Raw genomic sequence first — 14,519 nt, forward strand, 5'->3', positions numbered from 1 at the left:
CATTAAATTATACTTATATCTTCTGTCATATTCGTCTATTTGACTTAGCCATTATGCATACTTTGATCGTACTGCTTACTGCAATATATATGCTGTGCGTGGCTTTAAGCGTTGGGTTTGAGCGGCAGCCCCGCAGTGGACCTTACAGCCACTATTGCCACGAACTAGCGGGAACTGCCAAACATCAAAAATGCGCATGCAGAAGACCTCCGAGAAGCGACATGAATTTATGCCGTACTACTTTTTCTGTTTTTACATACCTTTTTCCTTTATATAGTTACTTTCTTGCGGCCAAACAAAGACCTTGAATCTACGAGTCCTCAGAAAATCTCAAGGATAGCAGAAATACAAAGCAGAAATGCCACCACAAAATACCCCCGCATCATCATCTTCCAGTCCAGGCGGAGGCAGTTCTTCGGGCGCAGGTACGTCTGAAGCAGCAACCAGTGCTGCAAATCTCCTAAAAAGATGAATTTCGGTCCCTCAAATTACTACTACTTAGCTCTCGTCAGTCAGATAATAGCTAGCTAACGGTTACCCTGCACGAAAACAGTCGACGTCACAACCCTCTCCGTGCCTCAACTCCGCAGTCTCCAATCCCGCCTCAGCAGCGAGCTCGAACACCTGACCAACTCACACGCCAAACTGCGCGCGGCGCAGTCCAAGTTCCGGGATTGTGTCCGGTCGATTAACGACGGCGTCATCGCAGAGAAGAGGAAGAAGGAGGGTGGTGGTGGTGATGATATCCTGGTGCCTCTGACCACCTCCTTATACGTCAAGGGGAAACTCGCGGATCGGGAGAAGGTGATTGTTGATGTGGGTACGGGGTTCTACGTCGAGAAGGTACGTGATGCTGCTCAAGTTGGGGGACTCTTGAACAAATTATTCCATCTATTATACAACTTACTTTCCGGTCTGTGAAAATGCTGACGTTTTTCACTAGACGGCTGCAAAGGCAATTGAGTTCTACAACGGAAAGGTGAAGGACCTGGATACAAATCTACAGGATCTTGAGAAGATCGTACAAGGGAAGAGCGCCAATTTGAGAGTGATCGAAGATGGTAAGTTGGGGCTCTCAGGCTGGCTCCTCACGTTCAGCGTTAGGTTGTAGCTGACTATTTGACCAGTGCTTCGACAAAAGGTTTTAAGCGGAGAAGCCGTTACAACTCCTGCCACGGGAGCTGGTGCCGGTTGAAGGCACGTTGAGCGTTCGATATCACATGCCAAACCAGAATTCAATGCATTTCGTGCTAACTTGATATTGTTCATTTTTTTTTCTTGTAGATACATTCAACCTTTAATGGATAGGGGAAGGGGGCTGGGGAAAATAATTAGTGCTAGTCAGGAACAGACATGAATAAAAAGCAGAACTGGATTGTGCAAATGGTTTGAGCAGAAACGGAGCACCATCGGCGGATTAAGGCTTGTGCAGACAGCATGTCTGAGATGGAAGCATCCGCGTCAAGGCCTGAAATTTGGCTTAAAGGCACGATGAAACATGAAACTGGGGACTGGGGGCGCCCATTGAAAAATGACAGTGATGATTGTTTTGGTAAACGTGCTGTGGAGATATCACGAAGTTGGTGACAAGTACAATCTGGTCGAAGAAAGGTCTGGTCTCTTTGAAACTGATGACAGAGCGATTTCCTGTCTTGCTGTCGACAGTCACACTGGTGTTCTTTAGAACATAGTTCCTAGCTCAGCATCCAGAACTTTTGGTGCCTCGTTCAATGCCAAACTCTGTGAGGATGCCTGGCTGCTGGTGTCGGTGCTCTTGAGATTATTCGGACCCGGCACACTGATGTTTGTTGCGTCGGTCTGAGCACTCTTCTCCTGGTGTTTCCCGAGTAGTGCCGCCACATCTTTAGCCAGGCTGATGAAACGCCAGAAACCCGCCTGCATGTCCGAGGGATCCTGACCTTCTTTTGCCTGGAAAAAGGTGTTCAGAGTTGGAGTCCAGCTTGCAACTTTTCCAACCTTCACGTTGGCATGCTGTCCCAAGAGGTTGTCCCAATTCGCAGAAAATATCGATGCCCCCCATGTGCTCGAAGGAACATCAGACATTCTAAGGGAAGGACTGTTGCGCCGATACTCATCATAACGAGCGATTTCTAAAGTGTAATCTGTACCTTTGAGGCGGTACTGAACGGCGGCTTTTTCAATAACGCGACACACAGGAGCCCATTCTGGAATGATGACTCTGCGTCTCGGCTTGGTAGAGAGTGTCTCACTAGCAACTCCCTTTCGGAAAGCAAGTTCGCGGTTGAAGGTTTGGATAGCTAGGCTAAGGTTTGAAGGATCATGGAATTCAACCGCTCTGATTTCCAACTGCCAGTCGGCACTGCCTAGCTGTCAGTTCTCTAATCCGAGTATGTGAGTGAGACTCTTACCGTTCAGAATCGACTACTACAGCCTGAAGAGGTGGCCTTCTGTCAGTAAACTGTCCTGATGACTGCGACTTTACCCAGCGGCGCTGGGCAACCTCATATTCCTGTGCACCACCATGTCTACCAAACTCGGCCTCGAGACGCAAAACGGCATTGTATGATCCATCAAACTCAAAGTTCACCGTGTACTTTGGCTCTACATCTCCCAGTGATAGAGTCGCCTTGCCAAGTGGTTCCAGTAGATGCGAAGCAAGAGAACATCTTTTCATCAGTTCATTTTGGTCGATATCAAGACTGAGAATTTTACCGTCTGTCAGTACACCGCATGTTTCAAAAAGAAAAGCCATCCTTACCCAGGTACCAAACGTCCCCTCGTTTTCTCATGCAGCAACATTTCTCTGAACTCTTCGAAGGAGTACCCTGTCTGTGCGTTCTTTGGCAGACGGTACTCATCGAGGATGAACGAACCGATGTTTACCCTCATTCGCAGATGGCCACGAAAGAATGGGAGTCCTCGCAGAGATCGTTCAACTGCGCTGAGAAGACGAGCGTCGTTCTTCGATTGGATCAGTATGCGACGCTCTTGCCATGGCCCGCGCTGAAAATCCTTCAAGAGACTCCCAGAAAGAGAGGGTCTCGCCAAGCCCTGGATATTCTTGACGAAAATTCCAGTCCTCATGGTGTCTAGCTGCGGTGGCTGAGCGAGGTACACCTTTGACCTGACGTTCGATGTCGCCATTAACTCATGCCATTTGGTCCTGAGACGGCGAGCAACCTCGCGCAGAGCCTCATGATCTTGACCGACCACGCAGATATACTCTGGAACTTCTTCAAAGATGTAGATATGATAGCCAAACTCGATTCGAATAGGGTCCAGCACTTCAAGTTCTGAACCTAACACCTCTCTCATAGGAAGTTCCCCATTGGGCCAGAGGAAGAGCAACTGTGTCAACGATTTATCAGTTTCAGAACAGATGAAGACAGGTGAGAAAGAAAATCTGACCTTCTCAGCAATTTTGAATGATGAATCAGGGGCTCGCCGTAGCTGTTGAGTAAGCGTTTGGCGTTTTTCCTTGTTATCAATGCGGTCTTCCTTGGCCACAGAATGAGCGGAGACCTTTGCCCAGTCTTGTCTCTTCCTTGGGTACGCCAAGGCATTATTGCAGAGATTGACGATTTGTAGAATTAAATCCTTTGCAGCAGCTACCTGTTGTGGCTCTCCCCACACACAAACTTCCTAGAATATGTTTTAGTTGAAGGTCTCCCATAGATCACACGATCACCTACCTTATCGTTATAGGATGGCTGTTTGACAAATGCACCCGTCTTCTGGGAAATCTCTTCAAATACTTCAAACTTTCCTTGGTTTCCAATGGGAGTCCCACCAAAAACCTCTCTGCCAGCTTGAATAATGCTAGAGACCATGTCAGCATCTTGAAATTCGAAGAAATAATCATGCTCACTGATGTTTGTATGTGCCGTAACGAGAAGGAAGTTCGAATGTTTCTGTGCAAGATCAGCCTTGTTTGATTTCAGACATGTTACTGTACTCACCTGTGGGTTTTAATCCAGCTCTCCACTTTGCCTTTGCCTGAGAATCTTTTGGAAAGCGACTTGGAAGTTGGAGCTGACTATTTCGAGATAGTCCCCGCATAAAAGAGGGATTGCCTCGACCTCTTGATCCTTGAATTCCTCTTGTCGGGAAAGCATTTCCTAGGCCAACAGATTTTGCAAGAGGCTTAATGAGGGTAGAAGCACCATGGCTTTGTGCGCTAGTTTGATGATTGGCCTTTATCACCTGACCTTGGGCAGGACGAGATGCGGGACCCTGGATAGCTGTTGGAACAGAGGCTGTCGCAGGGACACGAACCTGATCTGGCACGCGACTGTAACCTGGCAGTTGCCATTCTGTGCAAAATCAGCTATCGTCATTGTGGAAAAAGACAACTTTCTCCAGGTGTCACTATTTGTATTTACCTTGTGCACCGCTGGTTTCGTGACTGTAGCGGGGTCAGTGCCGAGATGGAGCAAACGACAGAGAGGAAACATACTCCATTATTTTTCATAGCACATTGATTACTTGTTACCTTATTCAAAGAATGAGATGCAGTCAACTTCTGATCAAATCTCTGTTGCACTGAAGTCTGCTGCAGGTCTTTTAGATAGTAGAGAGATAAGAGAGAGCAGAACAGATATGAATGGACTGGTCGAAGAAGTCAAGAAATTTGGTAGAGTTTGAGAGTTTGAGAACAGCAGAAGATGGCAAAAATGATAGTCGGATGTGGCGTGAAATGAGTTGTGCTGATGAGGATGGTAGACTTAAGAAAAAGGAAGGGATACAGTCGAGGTGCTGGTCTTATATGGGCGAGAAATAGGAGCAGATGTGAGATGAAAGACCGTGAATGAGGCGCTTGGACCCCAATGACAGTAACCACCCAGATGCACAAAAGGTGGCCATCACTGTCCAGTTCAGACGGTTAGTGCCGTATGGCCCAGGGAATTTGACCGATAGCGTTAATGTGCTGTACGAACTCGTTTGCTATGATCCATCAGGTGAAACATGTATGGCCAAGACGTCACTCTCACACATCCACACACATAAAAAAAGTGAATTAACCTGATTAATCATATTAGAGAGAGATTTAAATCAACCTCTGGTATTCAAAATAGACAACAGTGTCCTTGGATAACCTGAGCAATAGAAACGTAGGCAGCATAAGCATCATGGCGTTCAACCCAGTCGGGGATTGACATATCACGCTTTATTGTCTTTTACCCTAAGCAATTGGCTGATATTTTGTCTCCATAAACAGAATCAAATTTCTAACTTAAGGAATTTGCATTTATTTACTAGAATTTGCAAGGCAGAGCTTCTAAGTGTGATGTACTCCATATATTATCGATGTCAAACTGTTAACTATTGAAGTCCTGTCACGCTTATGTAATGGCATATCGGCGCTAGCCTAATTAGGACATACAGAGAGACGCGTCGGCCTCGACGCGTTACTCCCGTCCGCCGTCCGTGCTGCACGGACAGTTGCAGCTAATTTGGCTTCTACGCTAAAGTCCTGTTCGCAGCATCCAGCTAGTAACGTCCCAGACAGCTTTTCAATGTGCAAGCGGTTACGATACCATGGCCCCAGTGAGCGATCAGTCATCGAGATGCAGGAAAGACCGCGATAACAGGGAACGGGCCCGACAATGGCTGACCAAAGGTGGTTTACTTCGTGACGACTCGGACGACGAACTCGGATATGAAGACCACCCATGGGAATGGATTTATGAGGATGAAAATAACGAACCCGAAGGCTCTACAGAAAAAGATGGAGAGGCGCTGTCCAGTCGAAGACGGTCGTTGCGAAAACCAGCTCCGAGAAAGATCATCGGGGCACGCATGGGCTCCTTTGAGTGTAGATTGGGTCAGGTGGTGCTGTTAAAATCTCCAGAGGCTGGTAAAGACTGGGTCGGCATTATAGCTGAGTTCCTGGAGGAGGAAGATGAGGAGAACGAAGGGGAGATGGTCAAGTCAGCCAACATCATGTGGTTTGCATCGCCCGACGAGTTTCTGTCAACGAAAAACAAGAAAAGATCGGATGCATTGTTCAATGAACAATATATTACGACCGACTTTAATGTGAATCCTCTCACCTCGATTAACGGCAAGGCCAACGTCATGTCTAAGGATGCGTTCTTCGCCAAATATCCGAACGGGGCCCCTCCTAAAGGCAAGGCAGCACTTGCAGAATACAAGAAATGCATCGTCTGCCGAAGAGGTGTAAACCAACTCCAGGGGAAATATACAGATGAATTTATCTGGGAGGATGTGTACAAAGGGGATGAACAAAGTGTTTTTAGGTTAATTGAACTGGTCAAGGAGGGCCTGAAATCGGCCAAAAGGCGCAAGCCTGTGGATGAGGATGTTAGTATGATGGCTCAAATTGCTCATAATGCAAAGCTAATTTGGATCTATGTAGTATGTCGACACGAAGGATGAGGATAGCGCGCCAATCACACCCAGGAAAAAGCAACGGATGACTTCGCTCAATGTCACTCCTCAGTCTCGACGAAAAGTTCTTACAACACCGACTAGTAAACGGTTTGAATTGCCCACTTCTCAATGATGGAAGCTCGAAGACTAACCGTGTCTACCTTTTTAGTATTGTGGTCAAGAAGCCTCTCGAATTCACGCCTCTGGGTACTCGTATGCTTTCACCCTCGCATTTTACTTCCTCGCCATATCGCCAAGCGCGAGCTTTGTTGCATGTCTCCAGCGTGCCTGCATCACTTCCTTGCCGCAGTGCTGAATTTGAGACTGTCTACTCTCATCTCAGCGCCGCTATTACCGAAGGAACTGGGACCTGTATCTACATTTCTGGAACGCCAGGCACCGGCAAAACAGCGACCGTTAGGGAAGTGGTGGCTCAGCTTAATAATGCTGTGCTTGCAGAAGAGATGGATGATTTCATCTTTGTTGAGATCAACGGAATGAAGGTTACCGATCCTCATCAGGCTTATTCTTTGCTCTGGGAAGCATTAAAGGGAGACCGTGTGTCGCCGTCTCATGCCCTCGATCTCTTGGAGAGAGAATTCTCACACCCTTCACCACGTCGAGTACCATGTGTGGTATTGATGGATGAACTCGATCAACTGGTCACAAAAAATCAGTCGGTCATGTACAATTTCTTCAACTGGCCTGCACTTCGGCATTCACGTCTCATTGTCCTCGCGGTTGCGAATACGATGGATCTCCCTGAGCGGACCCTCAGCAATAAGATCTCCAGCAGACTTGGCCTCACTCGTATCACGTTCCCCGGCTACAAGCACACTGATCTCATGGAGATCATTTCTTCTCGACTGGCCAATGTCCCTGGTAATATTGTCGACCCTGACGCCATTCAGTTTGCGAGCAGAAAGGTCGCAGCTGTTAGCGGAGATGCTCGACGAGCGCTCGACATATGTCGTCGAGCTGTTGAGATTGCAGAGCAAGAATACGAGTCAGCTATTGCCAAGGGTTCCAAGTCGAACAACATGGACATAGACGATACCGATTCTCTACCCCCAACACCGAGCAAGACCGGCGCACGCCGGGCCCCGAAGCAGAAACAGGAGCCATTAAAGTCTGAATCTACGCAGACACAGGAGCCTCGCCAGTTGCCACGCGTCACGATCGCGACCATCAAGCAGGCCATCCAAGAAGCTACTTCTACCCCTCTTCAGCAATCTCTTCGCTGCCTCCCTTTGTCAGGCAAACTCTTTCTTGCCGCTCTTCTAGCCCGTGTTCGCCGCACTGGTGTCTCTGAATCCACAATGGGAGATGTTCTCGACGAGGCAAAGAGAATAGCTGATGCAGCTGTGGCGGTCGCAGGCGTTGCGGGTGCGGGCATCAAGGAGTTCCTCCTTGGCAGCAACCCCGGTGCCAGAGTAAAAGCCATGGGTTTTGCCGCCATGGAGCTCATGAACGCCGGCGTCGTGGCACTCGAGACAGGAATGGGTGCCAAGGGGATGCTAGGGTTGAGCAGAGGGGATAGAAGCGGTAAAATACGACTCCGAGTCGCAGCGGAGGATGTGAAGGCCGCATTTCGGGATGATCTCGAGGCGAAGGGGCTTGGATTAGGCTTCGATTAATGACGACACCTCGTTCATAATGGATGGTATGGTTGAAGGAGTAACGCATTATAGAAGCATTTATCTGGAGTTTTGGCGGTCGATGTACTATTCTACTTTTTTTTATCGCATCTTTACGCTGACAGGATACCCTATCATCATGATATAGGTCCATGTCTCAGTAACGGAAGGAACATAGCAATGCTAATTGATCAGACAGTCACTGTATGGAATTCTCGTATAGACGTTTATCAGGATTATCATACAAGGGTAGAACGAGGAATATTTCTTTTACTTTTTGGCCGCCCGTAATTAATCAGTGGCCGACGTACATAGATTGCATCCTATTGCAACAACCCAAAAACCACTAAAACTCCTAAACGCCATGAGAACCCTCTAATCATGCAAAATACATCGCGTCGACTTTCACATCCAACAAAGTACACGCTACTTAGTGTAGCTAGAAGAAATTAGTATCTCTGTCTTCCCAGCGTCGGCTTCCAGTCTAGTGGATGTGTTTCTGGCGTTGCTTGGTCGTCCGGTTTCCATATCTTGATCGTCTTATCGGCCTCACCGGTAATTAGACGCAGACCAGTCCGGTCGAATGTCGCAGACATGATACCCGCCTCGGCATCCAGTGATCCAGGCTGAGCCGTAGTCTCGAGGGTCTGAAACCGGTAACCAGTCTTCCAGTCCCAGAACGACATTGACCCATTGTCGCCTCCCGAGAAAAGCACGTTGTCCTCATTAACCGCAAGGGAGTTGATGATAGCGTTGTGACCCTCAAAATTCTGCATAAAGGCTCCCTCCGGACATTTCCATTGCTTGATGCTGCCTGTACTGGCGCTGGCAAAAGTAAATTCCTTGGGGTGGGTTACAAGACTGCGAACACCCTTTTTGTGATGGGTCAACACACACATAGTTTTTCCCGCAGCAAGGTCCCAGAGACGGACTGTCGCGTCGAGAGAGGCTGAAATGACCTGGGGATCGGCTTCCTGGCATTTCACATCGGCAACGGTTCCTTTGTGACCCGTTAACACGTGGATGTTGCTCCGTGTCCGCATGTCCCACACTCTTGCGACAGCATCGCGGCCTCCGGTGACCAGAACATCAAGTTTCGGATGAAGAGCTAGAGTATACACGCCACTCAAGTGGCCATGATAATGACGAATGACCTTGTTCGTTTCCAGGTCCCAGCACTTGACCATCTTGTCCTCGCCGCAAGAGAAGAGATATGGATGGCGAGGAGACACAGCCAAACCTCTGACAGTAGAAATATGGCCAGTCAGCGTCAGACGGAGAGATCCTGTCGCCAGATTCCAGATTTTTATAGTCCGATCTCCAGCGCCACTAGCAAACCACTCGTTATTGGGTTCAACAGCCAAGCTCCGCACCCATCCTAGATGTCCTGATATTACCCTCATCAGCTTCCACGGGGGATGCCATTCTGGTCTCTGCTGCGGGGTTGCCGACGGTCGCTGGATGAGGCTCCTGGGCTGATTTCCACCGGCTGCGTTGGAAGGGCCACCGGATGACCCCTTCACAAGCGCCATTGATTGGCGACCTTTCTCTTCTTGGCCTTGGGGTTGGATCTTGGGACGCTTCGTGCGCGCTGCGGCTGCTTTGGCCTGTTTCTCGGCAAGGGCAGGAGGGAGTTCCTTGACATCATCGTACTCTACTTTTCGTCGGTATGAAAGGCCTATCGAGCCATCTCCCGAGGTTGAAGGAGTAACCATGAGATAGTCGGAGCCGAAGAGCTCGATAGTTCTCTTTGTGGAGTTGTGAACAGCCTGATTGGCCGGCGTAGTAGATGGAAGAACGTCCATATTTTCCACTTCGACTCGTAGCCGATTCCGTACGTTAGCGATAATTAATGATGCGACTCCCAGGTATCAGATGAAGTCGGAAGGTAGTACCTCCCGAGGACAGATCGTGACGTGCAGGATCTCCGCTGATGATCCTGACGTGTGCCTATAGGTGCGAGGCAAATAAAGAGATGTATGATTCAGAAAACAAATGCTCCCAAGTAGAACTTGGGAGACAGATGGGGAAAACGCGGTTGAATGTGAGGCTTGCAGGACGTTGGCGCTTTTTCGTGCCGCCGCGAAGTTGGAAGTTCGAACTTTCGGGCAAAGGAGCTCGGACCACCTGTAACGGATTTCTCCGCCTAAGGTCCCCGCTATCTGCTTGATCTCCATAGACTAGAGATTAACTTCTAGGCATGCATCATCCTTGAAACTTCAGAAGATGGAGTCAGATCAAAACGCGAAGTTCGCCATTCACGAGGCTGCTCGTGAAGGGAAAAGTAAGCCCTGTCTTGTCATTTTAAACAACATGATAACATGCTAATAGCTTCCAGCATCTGTAGTGGAATCCTTACTCAATGTGTGTTCCCTAAGTTACCCCACGTCGCGAGTTAACATGTTGATTTCATGTGCTTCATGCCGTATATTCGTTGCTGACAGGTTTGTAATGCTAGGCAAACCCTAAACTTGCAAAGCTAAGAGACGATGATGAACGTCTGCCTATACACTGGGCAGCGGCATACAATCGATTACCAATCGTGGAACTGTTGGCTGCGAATAAATACTTTGATCCAGACGAGACGGTTAGTCGCATGCAGAATCGCCCTGCTACATCAATACTCCGGCATAGCTGCTGATTTGCATTAACTAGGACGGGTCTGGATGGACGCCGCTCATGATTGCTGCGAGCTTGAAGAATGCTGAAGGTGACGCTATCATTGATTTTCTGCTACGCAAGGATGCAGACGTCAACATGAAGAATAATTTGGGGCAGGTAAGACAAAATCAACAGTGTCCCACAGCTACAACTAGATTTCTGTCAGTCAACTAGTGCTAATCTTTTTTTTCCTCTCTCTCTCTGCCAGAATGCCCTCCATTTCGCCACCTCCAAATCCAACCTTTCCACCGTCCGAACTCTCATTGCCCATAAGTGCAGCGCAAGAGTCAAGGATAAACGGGGCCAGTTGCCACTCCATCGTGCCGCAGCGGTTGGCTCCATTCCCATTTTGAAGATCCTTCTTGAGGAGGGAAAGAGCCCAGTAGACGCTGCAGATAATGATGGTCTCACCGCACTACACCATGCTATTTCTGAGGGACATGGAGATGTCGCGATCCAGCTGCTGAAAGCCGGTGCTGATCCTTTAAAGAGAGACAATGAGGGCAGATATGCAATCGAATTGGCCCCAGATTCGAAGGTATGGGGGTTTCTTGTGTACATTGTGTTTGTCCGCTATCTCGTCTCGATTCGTTCAGGCTGACCGGCATACAACTACACAGGTTCGTAAGTACATCTTACAAACCGCGGAACGCGAAGGCATAGAGCTCCCATAGAGCAAAGGGAACGATCACAGATGGTCGTAAGAAATAATAACCAAACAAAAATGCAACAAGACCCTGCTTTGTGCTTTCTCTTACCGCAGACGCAGGAATAAGCGAAAATCATAATGGAGGAATCTTCATCGAGATCAAGAGCAAATCCATGTCCTGCCCGTTCAAGACCGGTTCATGCTGCGAGAATAACCTATCTAATAGTTTCCTTAAAGGAGACATTATCTACATGCACCACATAACCTTCGTCCATTCGGATTCCCGAATTGTATATTTACAAAATATGCAAGACATGACCTGGAACAGCCGCCACCTTTGCTTTACCTCATTTCATGGTACTATCGACCAGTTCGCGGTATATCTTCTTGAGGTCAGCAATATCGGCCTGGAGTTCCTCAACCTGCTCACTCTTCTCTCCGAGAAGCTCGAGGGTTGTCTGATAGCGTCGATCCAACTCCTCGACTTGTGCTTCCAACTCTCGAACCCGAGTATCTGATTTCCGCTTTTCCTCTACCTCTCGCATTAATTCAACAACCTCCTGTCTGGCTTCGTCACGTTGGGCGGTTATACGAGCTAGCTCATCCTTGGTGGCTGCCCGCTCACTCTCAAGACGCCGGACAGTAGCACTCATACGCTCAACTAGCTGCACGGAGGGACCAGCCCCCGCAGTTGATACAGAGATTATGTCATTGATTCCACGAGAATGAGTCGCCTGGGCACCGTGGGCAGACGGCGTCGCAGGAGTGGGGAAATACTCCTCAGGCTCAAGGGTATGGATTGAAGGCGCACCTAACAATGTCTGGTTAGGGAGCCCATTAGGGGCGCTCATCGGGTTGAACGAAGGTAGAGAGTTTTGCCGCGGGGGAGTCATGATGTCCGCGGCCTGAGTAGGTAACGTGGAGGAGCGACGGCTTAATGGCCGGCTATCAGGCACAGGTTCGAGACCAGTGGACCTGCGACTCGAAGCAACGGGCGATTCTGTTCGTGGTTGCTGAAGGAAACTTGATGGTGAAGGAGCCTGCTCCCGCCATTTGGCCCTCTCCTCTTCGAGTTTCTGCGTCCACATTGTCTCTGTAGTCTTTTGCTGCTCCATGAAATCATTCCTTGCAGCGATGAGATCCTCTTCCGCTTTCTCCGCCCTCTGCTGCATCCTCTGCAACTCCTGCCTGGTTTCCTGAAGGCTGCGCTCCAGTTCTTCAATAGTCTCTTTGGAGTTTTCGAGCTCCTCCTCCGTTTTCTTGGCCTTGATGTTCTGGGATTGTACTCCATTAGCAGGCACACTACTAGATGCGACGTGATTAAGAGATGATTCTTACCATTTCCCGCGCCTTGCGTCGTAGATCAGCCTCCTTTCGTGCAATCTCATCTCGCGCCTTTTCCACGCTAGCCAGTCGAGAGAGAAGTGAGGTCTCAATCCCTTGCCAGTTCTCACTGGCAACAGCATACTGCGTTTGTAGAGTTTCGATCTGTCGCAGTAATTTCGCCTGAGCGTCCCCGGCAGCACCCGATGAGGCCTCTTCCGCTCGTGAGCGCAGAGTCTCCATCTTGCTCTCCAGCACGGACTGCTCTCCCTTGAGCTCGGCTTCCAATATTCGCGCCCCTTCCTTCTCCCGCTCCAAACTATCCCTGAGATCTCTGATCTCCCTTCTCAGCTTTTCCTCGCTCAGCTCGCGCTCGACTTTGGCGCTAGATAGATCATCCTCCAATTCTGCTATTCGACGCTTCGATTGCTCCAAAGCATCGGACTGGGCCTTCGATTCGGCAGCTTCCGCCCGGGCCATAGCTCTTTCCAGCTGGGCCTTCAACTCTTCAACCGTCGAGCTCAATGCGTCGCGTTCGGAGGTGACAGCTTCCAAGTCTTTGAGAGCCTTTGACTGAGAATTGAGGGCTTCTTGGGCCCTCTTTTCAGCCGCCTCTGCACGCTTTGCCCTGGCCTCTGCATTGCTTAGGTCTTTCTCCAACTTTTCCATCTTCCGCTTTGCGTCAGATTGCGATTTACTATTCTCCGCGATCTGCTGCCGGAGCTTCTTGATTACAGTCCGATTATCCAGTTCCGTCTTCGAAAGCCTTTGCCCTTCCTCAAGTAATAATGCAATACGCTCATCTTTTTCGAGCAGCTGTTTCTCAACGCTGCCAGGTGCCGCAGATGCCGCTGCCTCCTTTGCGGATTCTGCCGCCTCTTTCGCCAAGTATTTCAACTTAGACTGCAAGGCATCGATTTTCTCGATATATTCATGCATCTCCTCTTGCCACCGCAGCTCTGCAGCTCTATATTCGGCCTGCAATTGCGCCAATGCTATCTGATGGTCATCTGAGGAGGGTGCCTCCAATGAATCTGTTACGATAGTGTCTTTCACTGAAGTTGAATCGTGTGTCTCTTTAGCTTCCGGTACTTCTGTTCGGGCTGTTTCCTCTTCTTGATCTAGAGTATCTTCTTTCCGGTCATTGAGATCTCTCTCGCTCGGCGGTAACTCCTTTGAGCCTCGAGAGCGCGTACCCGAATCGTAACTACTCCTGGGAGCTGATGAGGGAATGGATGCAACCTTTGCCAGCTTTGTAGGGCCAGACGCATTCTCTTCCAGGCTTCCTCTAGCACTGTCCAGACTTGTGCGCGCCTCATTGCTAGGAATCGGCGTAGAACTTCGAGAAGGAGCACCAGCGGAGGAGTGAGAACTGTTGGCCGTTCCCGTTGTGTGAGATTTCGCCACAGCACGGGCGAGACGCTCTTGTAGACGGTCATTTTTCCGCGCATTCGAGGAGCTTCGTGAGACTGCGAGTGAGACAAGTCAGCCATGAGCATCGAGCATCAGACAGAAGCTTTCATACCGCCAGCAGCTGACTTTGCAGCCGAAGCTGCACTCTGGGAATCTGCTTGACTTCCATTTGGCGGAGTCTTTTTCGGTGGAAGGTCTTCATCATTCGCCAGGATGACATCTAGCTTGGACTCGACTTGCTGCAACAAGGCCGACACGCCCCATCTCGACTTGGACGGTTGAGCATTGGACGACATGATGGTACCCGGTTCTCCACGAAAGTCCGTACTGCGTCCTCCTGGTCCCAGCGGAAATGGTCACCTTGAAAAGACCATAAGGGGAGCGTCTGTTTCAAGACCGATATGCCGCCGGGTCGAAATGCTATGTGTCGGGAGGGCGGAGGTGGCCGGAGGTCAGTCAGG

The 14,519-nt window shown here is 49.4% G+C and overlaps 6 protein-coding genes across 6 annotated transcripts; 3 read left to right on the forward strand and 3 right to left on the reverse strand.

Moving 5' to 3' along the window:
- Window positions 1–358: 358 nt before the first annotated feature.
- T310_3529 (Prefoldin subunit 5) lies at window positions 359–1,195 on the forward strand (the record flags this gene model as incomplete). Its single annotated transcript, XM_013473608.1, has 4 exons — window positions 359–425; window positions 554–843; window positions 944–1,061; window positions 1,128–1,195. 4 exons carry the CDS (start codon window positions 359–361, stop codon window positions 1,193–1,195), a joined length of 543 nt encoding a protein of 180 aa, XP_013329062.1.
- Window positions 1,196–1,680: 485 nt separating this feature from the next.
- On the reverse strand, window positions 1,681–4,443 carry T310_3530 (Uncharacterized protein; the record flags this gene model as incomplete). Its single annotated transcript, XM_013473609.1, has 9 exons — window positions 1,681–2,341; window positions 2,391–2,648; window positions 2,741–3,330; window positions 3,391–3,624; window positions 3,675–3,801; window positions 3,851–3,893; window positions 3,942–4,295; window positions 4,365–4,387; window positions 4,439–4,443. 9 exons carry the CDS (start codon window positions 4,441–4,443, stop codon window positions 1,681–1,683), a joined length of 2,295 nt encoding a protein of 764 aa, XP_013329063.1.
- Window positions 4,444–5,520: 1,077 nt separating this feature from the next.
- Window positions 5,521–8,012, forward strand: T310_3531 (Origin recognition complex subunit Orc1; the record flags this gene model as incomplete). Its single annotated transcript, XM_013473610.1, has 3 exons — window positions 5,521–6,310; window positions 6,343–6,360; window positions 6,478–8,012. 3 exons carry the CDS (start codon window positions 5,521–5,523, stop codon window positions 8,010–8,012), a joined length of 2,343 nt encoding a protein of 780 aa, XP_013329064.1.
- A 449-nt stretch (window positions 8,013–8,461) lies between these two features.
- On the reverse strand, window positions 8,462–9,817 carry T310_3532 (mRNA splicing protein (Prp5); the record flags this gene model as incomplete). Its single annotated transcript, XM_013473611.1, has 1 exon — window positions 8,462–9,817. The coding sequence occupies one exon, from the start codon at window positions 9,815–9,817 to the stop codon at window positions 8,462–8,464; it is 1,356 nt and encodes a 451-aa protein (XP_013329065.1).
- Window positions 9,818–10,238: 421 nt separating this feature from the next.
- On the forward strand, window positions 10,239–11,448 carry T310_3533 (Proteasome regulatory particle subunit (Nas6); the record flags this gene model as incomplete). The annotated part of the gene is made up of 7 exons (XM_013473612.1): window positions 10,239–10,296; window positions 10,351–10,376; window positions 10,492–10,599; window positions 10,668–10,790; window positions 10,840–11,211; window positions 11,270–11,297; window positions 11,408–11,448. The coding sequence occupies 7 exons, from the start codon at window positions 10,239–10,241 to the stop codon at window positions 11,446–11,448; spliced, it is 756 nt and encodes a 251-aa protein (XP_013329066.1).
- Window positions 11,449–11,669: 221 nt separating this feature from the next.
- Window positions 11,670–14,354, reverse strand: T310_3534 (M protein repeat protein; the record flags this gene model as incomplete). The annotated part of the gene is made up of 3 exons (XM_013473613.1): window positions 11,670–12,596; window positions 12,661–14,114; window positions 14,171–14,354. The coding sequence occupies 3 exons, from the start codon at window positions 14,352–14,354 to the stop codon at window positions 11,670–11,672; spliced, it is 2,565 nt and encodes an 854-aa protein (XP_013329067.1).
- Between the last annotated feature and the right edge of the window lie 165 nt (window positions 14,355–14,519).

This window comes from Rasamsonia emersonii, assembly GCF_000968595.1.
Source record: "Rasamsonia emersonii CBS 393.64 chromosome Unknown ctg1118621760072, whole genome shotgun sequence".
Taxonomy (NCBI): Eukaryota; Fungi; Ascomycota; class Eurotiomycetes; order Eurotiales; family Trichocomaceae; genus Rasamsonia; species Rasamsonia emersonii.